This window comes from Gossypium hirsutum, chromosome A11 (assembly GCF_007990345.1).
Source record: "Gossypium hirsutum isolate 1008001.06 chromosome A11, Gossypium_hirsutum_v2.1, whole genome shotgun sequence".
Taxonomy (NCBI): domain Eukaryota; kingdom Viridiplantae; phylum Streptophyta; class Magnoliopsida; order Malvales; family Malvaceae; genus Gossypium; species Gossypium hirsutum.
The window spans coordinates 122,681,457-122,694,584 of NC_053434.1; the positions used below are offsets into that span (position 1 = coordinate 122,681,457).

General features: G+C 30.0%; 1 protein-coding gene across 2 annotated transcripts; it reads right to left on the reverse strand.

Annotated features, from left to right (window-relative positions):
* Positions 1-484: 484 nt before the first annotated feature.
* Positions 485-5,144, reverse strand: LOC107935769 (putative disease resistance protein RGA1). 2 transcript variants are annotated; one of them, XM_016868385.1, is made up of 5 exons: positions 4,454-5,141; positions 1,542-3,135; positions 1,235-1,303; positions 907-973; positions 485-762 (listed from the first exon to the last, which is right to left on the reverse strand). In XM_016868385.1, the coding sequence occupies exons 1-2, from the start codon at positions 4,754-4,756 to the stop codon at positions 1,546-1,548; spliced, it is 1,893 nt and encodes a 630-aa protein (XP_016723874.1). In that variant the 5' UTR covers positions 4,757-5,141; the 3' UTR covers positions 485-762; positions 907-973; positions 1,235-1,303; positions 1,542-1,545. The 2 variants fall into 2 exon arrangements, with proteins under 2 accessions (XP_016723874.1, XP_040936217.1); XM_041080283.1 differs by having other exon boundaries at positions 907-1,303; positions 1,542-5,144.
* Between the last annotated feature and the right edge of the window lie 7,984 nt (positions 5,145-13,128).

The window sequence follows — 13,128 nt, forward strand, 5'->3', positions numbered from 1 at the left end:
TTCTCATTTCTATGTAATCCCAGCCATTCTTTCTCTTTTAGTTTTCTCTCTTCTTCCATTTGAGAATTCTTAAGGAGTTCTATTTGTTTGTAATATTTTGGAGATAGTGAAGTTATCATCTGGTGTTAGTGCCCGAGGACGTAGGTATAATTTACGGAACCTCGTTAAAACTCTTGTGTTCTTTCTTGTCCTATTTTTCTTTCAATATTTGAGAGTATAATAGTAGTATTTAATTGTGCTATTAAATTACGATAGAAGGGATATTCTGACTAAAGAAAGACTTGGTACTTAAGAGATCATTGTGATCCACCTCTCTTTCTTAGGAATTAAACTCTGTGTGATTTTTTAGTACAATAATTTACACGCTTCCAACCCTATTGGAGAAACAATAGTATGCTGTTATCGGTTTGAGTTTGGTTTTATACTTGGATAAGGGTCATTTTCGTTGGGGGGTATGATTGCATTTTGTAGTCTGTAGCATTTCTTGCAAATGCTGAAAATTGTAATATCTTAATTGAAAAAAAAACACACTCGACACTCAAATGGTGTATAACAACGACACTCAATAATAGTTCCTACTATGAACATGTGTGCTTCTTTTAAATTCACATATCATCCATGAAATAAATAATCTATATATAAGCTCCAGAATCGGTCAAACTCTTCATAAGCTTGTGTAAAGTGAAATAATAAATTTCCAAATGCAATATCTCTGACAACTTTCATGCTTGAACAAGAACTATTCCAAAAGCAGCAATGAACCTGGAAATTATAAATGCCAACATAGAATATATTAAAATTGATCTCACTTGACTGAGCAGTGTCCAAATGCAGAAACACTTAAAATACACTATATTTTTTATCAGATCAACTGAAAATTCGAATGAAATTTATGAAATATATTACCATTTTTGTTTTGATGGAATATTTTGGCAGATTAACAAATCGTAGCAGAAAGTATGGTCTCGGCTTCCTGTAGTGTAAATAACCAAAATTAAGAGAAAACATAAATGTCTATTTTAAAGAACATATAGTACAACCATTATTTTGAAGGGTAGCATGCAAGCTTCATAGGCCTCTCCACATCAAAGATATTTTAGAATTAAATTATTAGAAGCCCTTCTATGAAATGAGAGATATGACAAGAAGCACTAACCATGCGATCCTATTACATCATTGCATCGTGAAATTAGTATATGATTTTAAAGTATAAAGCAATTAGATAAATTACCACCTCTTTTTTATGTATATAAATGATTGAAGTTGACAAATGCCGTTCCCCAAACTACTCTCCAATGGCATACTGCACAAATTAGCAAAATATTATGAGAGATGGTAAGTAAAAAGTAGGATTAAAACAAAGGAATTTCAATTTATATAAGATGTCAAATGAATAATATTTTAACAAGGAAATCAACAGTAATGATATTAGAATGAAAAATGGCATGAGAGCCCAGAGTTGGAGACTAAATATACCACTAAAATTTTTCTTGAAAAAAAATAAGGCCATAAAAATAAATAAATGAAAAGGATGGACCAACCTGACTACAACTGAATGTTTGGGATGTGAGCAATCTTATGCCAATCTGCACCAATGTCCTCCCTGCATCTTTCCTTCAACTGGGGAGTTTCTTTCATATTTAAATATTTCAAATTGGTTAGGCAACGCATCTCGTCCGGAAGCGATGCTAAATTGGGCAAATAAAAGAGAGAAAGCTCTTGCAGATTTGTTAGATGTTGAAGCCCAAGGGGGAGAGACTCCAGCAGTGGAATACTACGAATACGCAAAAATGAGAGATTCTTAAGGGCTTCCCATTGCATGCCCTCTAAATCAACCTCCTTGCAATCTTCTATTGTTAAACTTTTGAGGCCGGTGAGATGTTGCAGGCACTCATCTAGCATGTGAGTGTCCAATCCCTCAATGTTGTCTACACGGAAAGATTTCAATTTGGAGAGAGAAATAGAAGAGGTTGAACTTGATGGGGTCTTAGCATTCATGTTCATCTTCGTAGTCTGCTTTAACGGCCTTGTACTGGTATTCACCAACTCTAGCTCATCATCGAGTGAAGGATACAACGGCATTGAAGTCAAAGGGCAATTGCGAACTTTTAAAGAGGAAAGACACGGAAATGACACGGTTGATGTTCCCATAACTGTTGTGTCGTCCTCATTGGTATCATAACCAATTGCTTCTGTTGTCCTCCACCAACTCTTCATATTCGAACAGTTCCAGAGCCAAAGATGCTTAAGCGATGGGAAGAATGATTCTGGTTTTCCTTGACTTCCTTTTGGGCTATTATCATCCATGTACTCCAACTCAGTACAATACGAAATCTTCAGCTGTTTAAGATAAGGCAATTGCGCAAAGGACGGGAGCTGTTTGAAATTACCCGATATTGCAATATGGACGAGATTTGTAAGCAAAGAAAACCAATTTGGAAACTTGGCATCACCCCTCCATCCTCGAACACCGAGCTCCTTGAGATTAGGATGCGGCTGGAGGTCTTCAAGTGACCTCTCTTCATCATGGTTATCATCTCCCCAGGCCAAAAAAGAGCCCCATTGTAAAACCAACGATCTCAAATGTTGTTTCTCTTTCAAATTAGCAGCCTTAAACTTCTCTTTTGCATTTTTTACGAAGCCCAAATTTGTTATTTCTAGCTCTCCCCTTAAGTTGTTAAGCCCACTCAATTCACTTAGATCTGCACCGCCATGGGACCTATCTTTATCCACTACAAACATGCTTAACGTTTCAAGGGACATCAGCTTTCCTATTCCACGTGGCGTATGAGTTAACCGACAACAACCATGACACGCAAGATGGGTAAGATTCACCAATCTTTCAATCTTATTCGGCAATTCTTCAAGCCCATCGCACCAGTCAAGTTTCAAAGCTTGCAAATTTTGTATCTTGCAAATACTCTCTGGGAGACTCCTTAGACCGCGATTTTTAGAAAAATCAAGGTACCTCAAATGTTTCAACTTATAAATGGAGCGTGGGATCGTTGTAAAATATAAAAAATTCATTTCCAGTACACGCAAGCATCTACAATTTACAATCATCGGATCCCAAGTTTCATCGCTCAAATAGTATCTCGCTTTTGGAAAATGTAACAAGGTTCGCAACTTCTTTCCCTTCAACAAAGGAATTAATGAAACATTAATTGATATGTGGCGACATTTTTCTCCAACCTGACTTATACTTAAATTAGAATCTACAATAGTACTCTCTGTCCCAGCTACTAATTCAGCTAGATCATGCATTACATCATGCATTTTACATGTCATTTCTTCTATCAAGTCTCCTTCTACTTCTTGAAAAAAACTTCTTTCAACTAAATCCTTAAAATATCTAAACCCAATCTCTTCAAGAGATTGCTTTGGATTTGATTGCTTTACGAAACCTTGTGCAATCCAAAATTGAACAAGTGTTCGTACATCAATTTCATAATCTTTCGGATACAATCGGCAAAAAGCAAAGCAATGCTTCAAATGGGATGGGAGATGATCATAACTCAAGTGTAGGTAGAATTTCTCCGTCAATTTGTGATATTTTAGCAAGTTCATTATCTTTGAAATAAAGCCACTCATTTTCAGTTTCTTTCAAGGATAACGTACTAGCTATTGTCCTTATGACTAAGGGAACCCCACCACACCTTTTTGAAATTTGTTTCCCAACTTCCACAAAGGTTGAATTTGTTGAGTCTACATATCTTTGCTCAAATGCTATCTTTTTGAACAAAGACCAAGTAGCATCATCAGACAAGCCTTTCAGTTTCAAAATATGGGATTGACACTTATTAGTAATCTTAGCTACCTTTTGAGATCTAGTAGTTACTATTATTCTACTCCCTTTAGCCCCACCCATCAATAACTTCTTTAGCCTAGACCACTGTATTGGATCCTCATTCCAAATGTCATCTAAAACAAGCAAATATTTCTTCCCATCAATTTTATCTCGAAGTTGTTTTTGCAATTGATCCATTTCAAGATTTTCATCAAGTGCTTGATTAGTCACAGATTTGATAATGTTTGCTACAATAACTTTCACATCAAAAACATTTGAAACACACACAAACATTGTCAACTCAAAATTACTTTTGACCATTTCATCGTTATAGACAAGTAGGGCCAAAGCAGTCTTACCTAACCCTCCAAACCCCATAATTGGAATGATATAAACATTCTCTTCACTTTGAAACTCTAACACGAGTTTTAGAAGAGCCACTTTATCATCATCCCTCCCTATTATTTCATCTTCACGCTCAAAAGAGTGCGTTTGCTGCCTCTTTTTAGTCATGAAAGAGGTTTCCATGGGACGGTCACGCTCTACAAAGTCGAACATCTTGGCCTCACTTCCAATTGAAGCTAATCTGGCCTTAATAGCCTTAATTTTCCCACCGATTTTGAGACCGTAAGCAAACTGGTTTGAGCTTGAAAAGAAAAGGCGTACCTCTTTCGTCAGCTTGTTCTCACCCATTAGATCTTTCCACAAAGTTTCGGTAGAGAAATCATCAATCAAGTCGTCCGCATCATAAAGTACATCTTTCAGCTCTTCAAGCCAAACTTTGACAAGATTGTTGGTCGCCGATTTCTCTTCTGCGTCAAGAAGCACAGCTTTGATTGTGGATACGGTGCGTTTGAGGTCGTCGAGGTCATCTTTGAGATTCCACCACAGTCCAATTTGAGAGAGAGCAAGAGAGCTCAACTTAATAATGAGCTCTGTGGCAATGTCAAAAGCAATTGCTTCGGCCATTGTTGTTTCAAACTGAAATCAAGGCTAAAAGTGTTTGATTACTGCAAGAGGAGGACTAAGATGAAAATGGTTTGAAAAAGATGAAACACAGATGTGGATCCATACATGCAGAGACTAAGTATTTTTAGATAGTACCAGCCAGCCACCAAGTAGTATAATTAAATGAAAATAATGTTGATTGGTGGGAAATGGTCCCACCATGTTTAATATTTGACGCAAATTTCTCAATGGTGCCAAAGCTGGAATGATGATAAATCCAAGGTGTTTAGATATTATGAAAAATTAATGAAAAATCTACGGAAGAAAAGAGAAGAAGGAGCCAAACCCATGGAATCCAAGGTGTTTAGATATTATGACTTTATCTCTTTTGCAAACAATTATATCTGTTTAGATATTATGAATCCAAGGACCCAAACTCTAATTTTCTCTCATAAAAGGGTCTCTCGAATTTTCTCTTTCATCTTATTTTTTTCTTCATTATTAAATACTGACTTAAACATAAAAGATATATCTCAAAATACAAGCTCTATTGTAAATTAAAAGATATACCTCCTATCTCACTTTGCAAGAACCTAATATTGTAAATTAAAAGCAACCCCGCTCATATTGTAAAATGGATTAGGCAAACAAAAGAAAACAACAAATTCAAATAGGTTAGTAGGTTAACAAACTACTTGGGTCTAAATTTTGTAATTGTTTTTATATTAGGGTTTAAATTTTTTTGTCTAAATTAATCTTTGAGCTTCGCATTTGTTCCCACATTAAGGTCTAGATTAGGCTATTGTTCCAGTGGCTTAGACTTTTCTTTTGTCTAAATTAGTTCCTAAACTTGGTAATTATTTCAATATCGGAATCTGAATCTTTTTTAAAAGAAATATTAGAGACTAACTTGAACAAAAAAAGCCCTAGTGTGAGAACAATTGTTAAGTTGAGAGACTAACTTGTAACCAAAAAAGTTCAGGCTCTAATGTAGGAATAATTGTCAAATTCAAGCTCAGATAGTGAATTAACCCTAAAAAATTACTTTAAATAAGGTTAGCATTTAATGTATTATCAATGAAATTTTTTAATTTCACAAAAAGGTTTTAAATTCTATCACATGTTTCATTAAAAAATATTATTCTACTTCATCTTAAAGAGTTATGTGCCAAAACCTTGTGTGTTGTTTAAGTTGTTTATTGTCTCAAGTGTGACTTCGGTTCGAGTTGTTCCAGTTGTGTTGTTGTTAGAAAAAAAGAGGCATGTGCCATCCATTTAACTATGTTTCTCTAGTTTTTAAACTTTACCGTTTCAATGTATTATGAAATAATTTTCCTTTAAAATAGAATAAAAAATAACATAAAAACATATAAAATGATTGCTTGAACTATACATTCAAAAATTATAACCCAAATTTAAATTGGATTTTAAATTTAAAAACATTCTAATTGAATTCTCAAGATATCATAATCATATCAATTTGATTTTATAGGGATAAATCTTAAAGTTATACATGAACTTTGATTCAATGTGCAATTTGATGCATGAACTTTAATTTAGTGCAATTATACACATATAAAACTTTATTTTGATTCAATCATACACGTTCAAAGAAATTAATATATCAATTTATTTTTTGTAGTGGATAAGTATAATTATTTTTTATGCAATATATAAACATAAAATGATGTTTTATCAATAATTGTGTTAATAATTTGTGAGAATTGAATAAAATTAAAATTTCTTGTATAAAATTGCACATTACGGCAAAGTTCATGTATAGTTTTGAGATTTAGCCTATTTTTTTATTAACTTAGCCATTAGCTTGAGCATTAAATGTTCGCTCAAATATAATAGGGAACATACTTAAAACACATGTATACGTATTTGTCAAAAAAGAAAAGAAATAGTCATCTTAAATTTTATAATCTTGTTATGTTTTTAGCATGTTAGAATCAAGTTATCAATGTGATGAGTACGCAAGTATGTGCAATTTAATCCATGTCAGATTTGAATTGAAATTTAAAGCCTAAATTGACAGCTAAAAAAATAAAATGATTTTTTTAATACTAATACTTTAAGGACTTCATTAAAACAATTTAAAATTTGAATAATAATTCGAGAATATTTAATACAAATAACTTTATATAAGAATATAAATAATATTATATTTAAAAAAATTATAACACATTTATTTTTCATATCATATTCATGTTTGCGCGATTGATTAATACATACAAAGCATGATTTATTTCCATTTGTTGATTATGGTGAGGTTGCATCAACTGTTGAAGAGGTTAAGCTTAAATATTTTTTCTTACTATGAAGTTCATAGTGTATTAATCTTTCCACATGCGAGTTTTGAATTGCGTAAAGATTTTGATTATTTTTAGTTTTTTTTTCTTTTTGAGATTGGGCCTCTTTGGGATAGTTTTCAATATGGCTTGATGATTCAATGAATAAAGAAATAAAAAAAGTTGTGCAGAATTTTCAATTTTGAATGGCGCTGCAATTATATTATTAAGAGTAGTAGCATTTTATTTATTATTAACATATATTTGTTTATTATAAGTGGGGTTCATCATTTTTATTTATATATTGCTAACAATCTCATTTTATAGTGGTAGCATTTCACGTTTATTTTAAATATATATGTTTAGTCGATTGAGTCTTAATTCGATTGGTATAAGTATTATTGTCAATACAGGAGGATATGGATTCGAGTGTGTTAAAACGCATTATCTTACTATTTATGGGTTGGAGAGAAGCTATGGTAGTTCTAGTCATTGTGTAAAAAAAAGCAGATATGATTAGAACATATAGTGAGATTATTCAATATATATACATATATTTATTAGGAAAGGGTTAAATATAAAATTTATACATAAACTTTGATTTAATGTACAATTTAATACATGAATTTTGATTTGGTGCAATTATATACATGAAACGTGAATTGTTGTTCATATATATATATATATATATATACATGAAACTTAGATTTTGATTCAATTATACACACTAAAGAAATGAATACATATATTTATTTTCACATTGGATCAATATAATTTTTTATATATACAAAATATCAAAGTAAAATGGTGCTAATTCAATAATATTGTTAGTGATTTGAAAAAAAATGAATTAATGAAATTAAAAATTACACAAAATCGAAATTCATTTATAATATTGCATTAATTAGTGATTTGAAAAAAAATGAATTAATAAAATTAAAAATTACACAAAATCGAAATTCATTTATAATATTGCATTAACATATAATTGATTAAAATTGCAAATTAAAATTAATGAACATAAAAATTGGGATTTTATTTTTTGTTTTTTTTTTAAAATTGAACTTATAATTATATCAATAATTACCTTTAAAAATTATCATTAGAAGTATTAAATTAAATAAACAACTTAAAAATTAACTTGTCTCAACACAATTATATATATTTATATTTTTAAATTCTTTTAACTTTTTGAATTTTTGTCCCATTTTATAAAATTTTAAATTAATTCCCAAAATATGTAATGCTTGTGATTATTTTTGAAATATGTGGATTTTTTAGGTTGGATGTTGAGATTATTGTAAAATTTAAAACACAATAATTTTCGAGCTCTTTTAAGATTAGAGAGGGAAAAGAAAAGAGATTTGACAAATATGACTTCCAACCACAACATCAATGGTGGTGAAGTATGTTTATTCATGAACATTATGTAATGTATGATTTGATATATGAACTTTGATTTGGTGTAATTATATAAATAAAATTTTGATTATAGTTTAAATGTATACATGAAATTTTGATTTTAACCAAATTGTATACATTTATAAAAATAAAGAGATTAATCAATTTTTATATTAAAAAATATAATTATTTATGTATAAATGAAAACTCAAATGTTGATATATACATACATTATCCATAGAGTCTAAATAGTATTTTAAAGATGTCATCACCCACTAAGTAATAATTAAATAAAAAAGTTACTAATTTTATATTAAAAACTTAGTTAAGGGACAGTCTTTCTTTATAAATTTTCTGCACTTTCCAGTGTTTTTTTGTGGATTATAATGAATAGCAGCACAATGATGTTATGAATAAAGAACAAGTCGTAGGGCAGAATTTTCATTTGAATTTATTATATTATATTTAATCACAAGTTTTTTTATATAAATATTTAAAATTATTTATAATTATTCTCTAACTCTTAAATAAAAATATAAATATATTTTAATACACTCAAATCTATATCAATCGAATTAAAACTCAATCGATTTTAATCACAATTTTTTCTCTCTCCATATATAGTTAAAAAGGAAGAAGACTATTACTGTTTTATACTATACTCTTATTATTAATTATTGGTATCGTTGTTATGAGTGCGTTAATATTTGTTGCTAGTGGTAGTAACATCTTAATTATTTTATTATACATTTGTTTGTTTATTGTAAGTGGGTTGACGATTTTTATTTGTTTATTTTTTGAAATTTTGTCTCATTCTTTTGTTCCATGTCATGTTGGAAAAAGAGTTTGAATAAACAGATTTGGAGTATATAAAAATGGCACGAGTTAAAATTGTATAATTCAAATTTTGAGTGATTACTTGTAAATTAAGTAATATATATATTTTTAAAAGATTTAGTATTTATTAGTATAATATGTTTAGGTATAATATATTAAACATTGATTAGAATTAAGTTTTTTAACCTATAAATAGATGTAGTTGAAACTCCTATTGTATTATTCGAATTCGATATTAGTAAATTTTTTCTTCTTCTCTGCCTATTTTTTTTTCCAAAAAAGTTTTCACTTAAGATTTATGTGTTCAATTTCTCTTTTCTTTTTCTTTATGATATTTCTACATTACAATTATCGATGTTTAATTTTTTACCTTACGTACGTGTTGTTAGATTTAATCTAGTTGAACACTAAATAAAGAGGAATTTTGTACCAAAATTATGAAATGATTGTCATCATCTTTATGAATGACTTGGTGAAAGAAGTAGAGAAATTTGAGATAATTAAAAATTCCTTTTCTTATCCAATCATTACCTTTTAGGTGTATTGGGAGCTGCTTTCAAACTAGATAAGATTATTTACATTATTGTTATCTTCTTTTTTCCAAGCACTTTTTATAGTATTTTTTTCCATATCCTTCTTACTAATAATTTTATTATTTTTTAATATTTTAAAATTTTGTTAGGAGTTTTTAGGTTTTAAGAAGAAAAATAAAAGATTTTTTTTTGGTACTAAGTAGAAAATAAAATGTTTGTGAGTTTGTCTCCACTCACTGAGCACGTCCATTTACATTATATGAACTATATCCTATCAAGTGGGAGTAAAATAGGTATGCTTTTATGATGTCCCTTCGAGTAAAATACTTTCACTCGAATTAAACATGTTTCTTGTTATCCTACAATGGGTGATGATTCGGGGTTTACTAAACCATATATAATAAACCCTAAGAACAAACAATTAATGCAATAACCCTATAAAATGGCGTTGGTTTGGATACCCCTTTGATGTTTTGTCTTCGTTTTGGTGTTTGTTTTGGGGGTTGTGTCACTTTGGGTTAGTTTTCAATATATGTGTGTTGATGATGCAATGAATAAAGAAATCAAAAGTCGTGCAGAATTTTCAATTGTGGATGGCGCTGCAATTATATTATGAAGAGTAGTAGCATTTTATTTATTATTAACATATATTTGTTTATTGTAAGTGGGATTCATCATTTTTATTTATATATTGATAACAATCTCATTTAATAGTAGTAGCATTTCATGTTCCTTTTAGATGTACTTATATTTATTAGGAAAGGGTTGAAGTTTTTTATTTGTTTATTATTAGGGTTAAATATCAAATTTATACATAAGTTTTGGTTTAATTGTACAATTTGATACATTAATTTTGATTTGGTATAATTATCTACATGAAACTTGAATTCTGGTTCATATATATGAAACTTTAATTTTGATACAGTTGTAAACATTAAAGAAATGAATACATATATTTATTTTCACATTGGATTAATATAATTTTTTGTATATGCAAAATATCAAAGTAAAATGGTACTAATTCAATAATGTTGTTTGTGATGTGAAAAAAATTGAATTAATAAAATTAAAAATTACATAAAATTAATTTTCATGTATAATATTGCATATTAGACCAAAGTTTGTGTCATCTCTTATTATCATAGGTGATACATGGATTTAATGGAGCTCATATGCTTATATATAAAATTGCAAATTAAAATTAATGAACATAAAAATTGGGATTTTAATTTTTGTTTTTTTTAAATTAAACTTATAATTATATCATTAGTTACCATTAAAATTTATTATTAAAAATATTAAATTAAATAAATAAATTAAAATTGAACTTGCCTACACACGATTATATATATTTATATTTTTTAAACTTTTTTAAACTTTTTGAATTTTTAAGGATTTTTGTCCCCATTATTGTAAAATTTTAAATTAATTCCCAAAATATGTGTTGTATTTATGATCGCCAGCTTGAAATACGGATGCGGTTTGGATCGCCTACCCTCGACCCGATTGGGCCCTACCAATGAGATGCGTGCGTGTCTCGTAGTGAGAATTCGCCAAAAGAGCTTGCAAGGATGGTTCACAATCCCAGTTCGCATATACCATGGAGTTCACATGTGGAGGCTATGAAATGCAACAAGCAGACCAGAATAGTAGACATGTCCAACATGCATGGATCTTACTAGGAACCTCAATTCCATGAACATTAACATGTATAAATTCTCAATTGTTCCCTTCAATGAGACACAAGGAAAGGTTAGTCAATAATATGCAATGCTTGTGATTAGTATTGAAATATGTGGTTTTTTTAGGTCGGATGTTGAGATTAATGTAAAATTTTAAACACGATAATTTTCACACCCTTTTATGGAGGGAAAAGAAAAGAGATTTAACAAATATGACTTCCTACCTCAACACCAATGATGTTGAAGTTTGTTTTATTATTTTTACTTTTTAGGGATCAATGTCAAAATTATTCATGAATATTGATGTAATGTGTGATTTGATACATGAACTTTGATTAGGTGTAATTATATAAATGAAACTTTAATTATTATTTAAATGTGTATATAAAACTATAATTTTAACGCAATCGTACATATTTATAGAGGAAAATATTCAAATACCTTTCATTCAAGTTAGACTATGAAATTGAATTTCCTTTGTTGCTCCTACTAATACAATTTCTTTGTTTATCATCTTTCCTAATATATGACAAATTTTTGCAGTAACCCATCAAGAAAGTATATGCAGAAAAAAAGGAGGTAATAATTTATCTAATTGTTTTACACTTTTAAATCAATCATAATAATCTCACAATTTTTGCATTGTACTGTGATGAAATCCTCTTGAAATTGCAGCTTACACCAAATACTAAAATAGTTATCCACACCACTCTTTTCTTTTCTTCTACTTTTCTGATAAAAGGAGATTGCATAATTTTCAACAAAACAAAAAATGGTAATATATGTCGTAAGTTTACTTCTAATTTCCAATTGATCTGATATAAAGGGAAGGGTGTATTTCAAGAGTGATGATATATGTACAAACTGAATAGTAGCTTATACGGTACCTATGCTATTAACAGATTCTTGGAGGCATAATCGAGCGTGCAATGTCCTCGCCAAGTAAGTAAATTCAATAGGGGTTGGAGGCTAAAGGTTGATACATAAAAAAACGGGAGGGGCATAGTTCTGCTTCAAACAAAACCCCAAATTTAGCATCTTGTGTTGTTAAAATAAGTAAATTCACCGTACTTTTTTGTTTTTGGCTCTCTTCTTCGGCAGAATGTAGCGTACAGTACAAGAAGCAGGGACCATCCCTTCTACCATGATTTGTTTATCTGCCCACATATTCCAACAAAACGAATATGGTAATAAATGTCATCAATTTCCGTCTAATTTCCAATTGATCTGATATAAATGGTGTTGAGCCCAATTTTGGCCCAACTTAAACCAACCCTAACCAAACCCAATTTAGCCCACCAGACTAAAACCCTAAGCCTAGCCCAAGCCTAAACAATTTTCAGCAAAAAAGGAAGAGAAAAACCCTAGCCGCAGCCCCACCTTGGCCCGCCACTACTAGTGGTCTGCCACCAGCACATCCACTTGCCTCCACCACTCTATGCCTGCAAAAGAAGACAAAAAAGGACAACAAAGAAAAACACCAAAAAATGAAATTCTTTGTATTTTTTTCTTTGGATTTTGGGCTATATAAAAGCCCTATATTCATTGTAATGGAGGGGGGGTTTTGCTCTTTTTTTTTGTGATTCAAGAGGGGATTTTTCTTTTTTTGAGATTCAAGAACAAAAAATCAGTATATCAATAGCAAT

What these genes read in the sequence shown, in the direction of transcription:
- LOC107935769 (XM_041080283.1), bottom strand. Translation starts at nt 3,591, where the DNA reads ATGAGTGGCTTTATTTCAAAGATAATGAACTTGCTAAAATATCACAAA.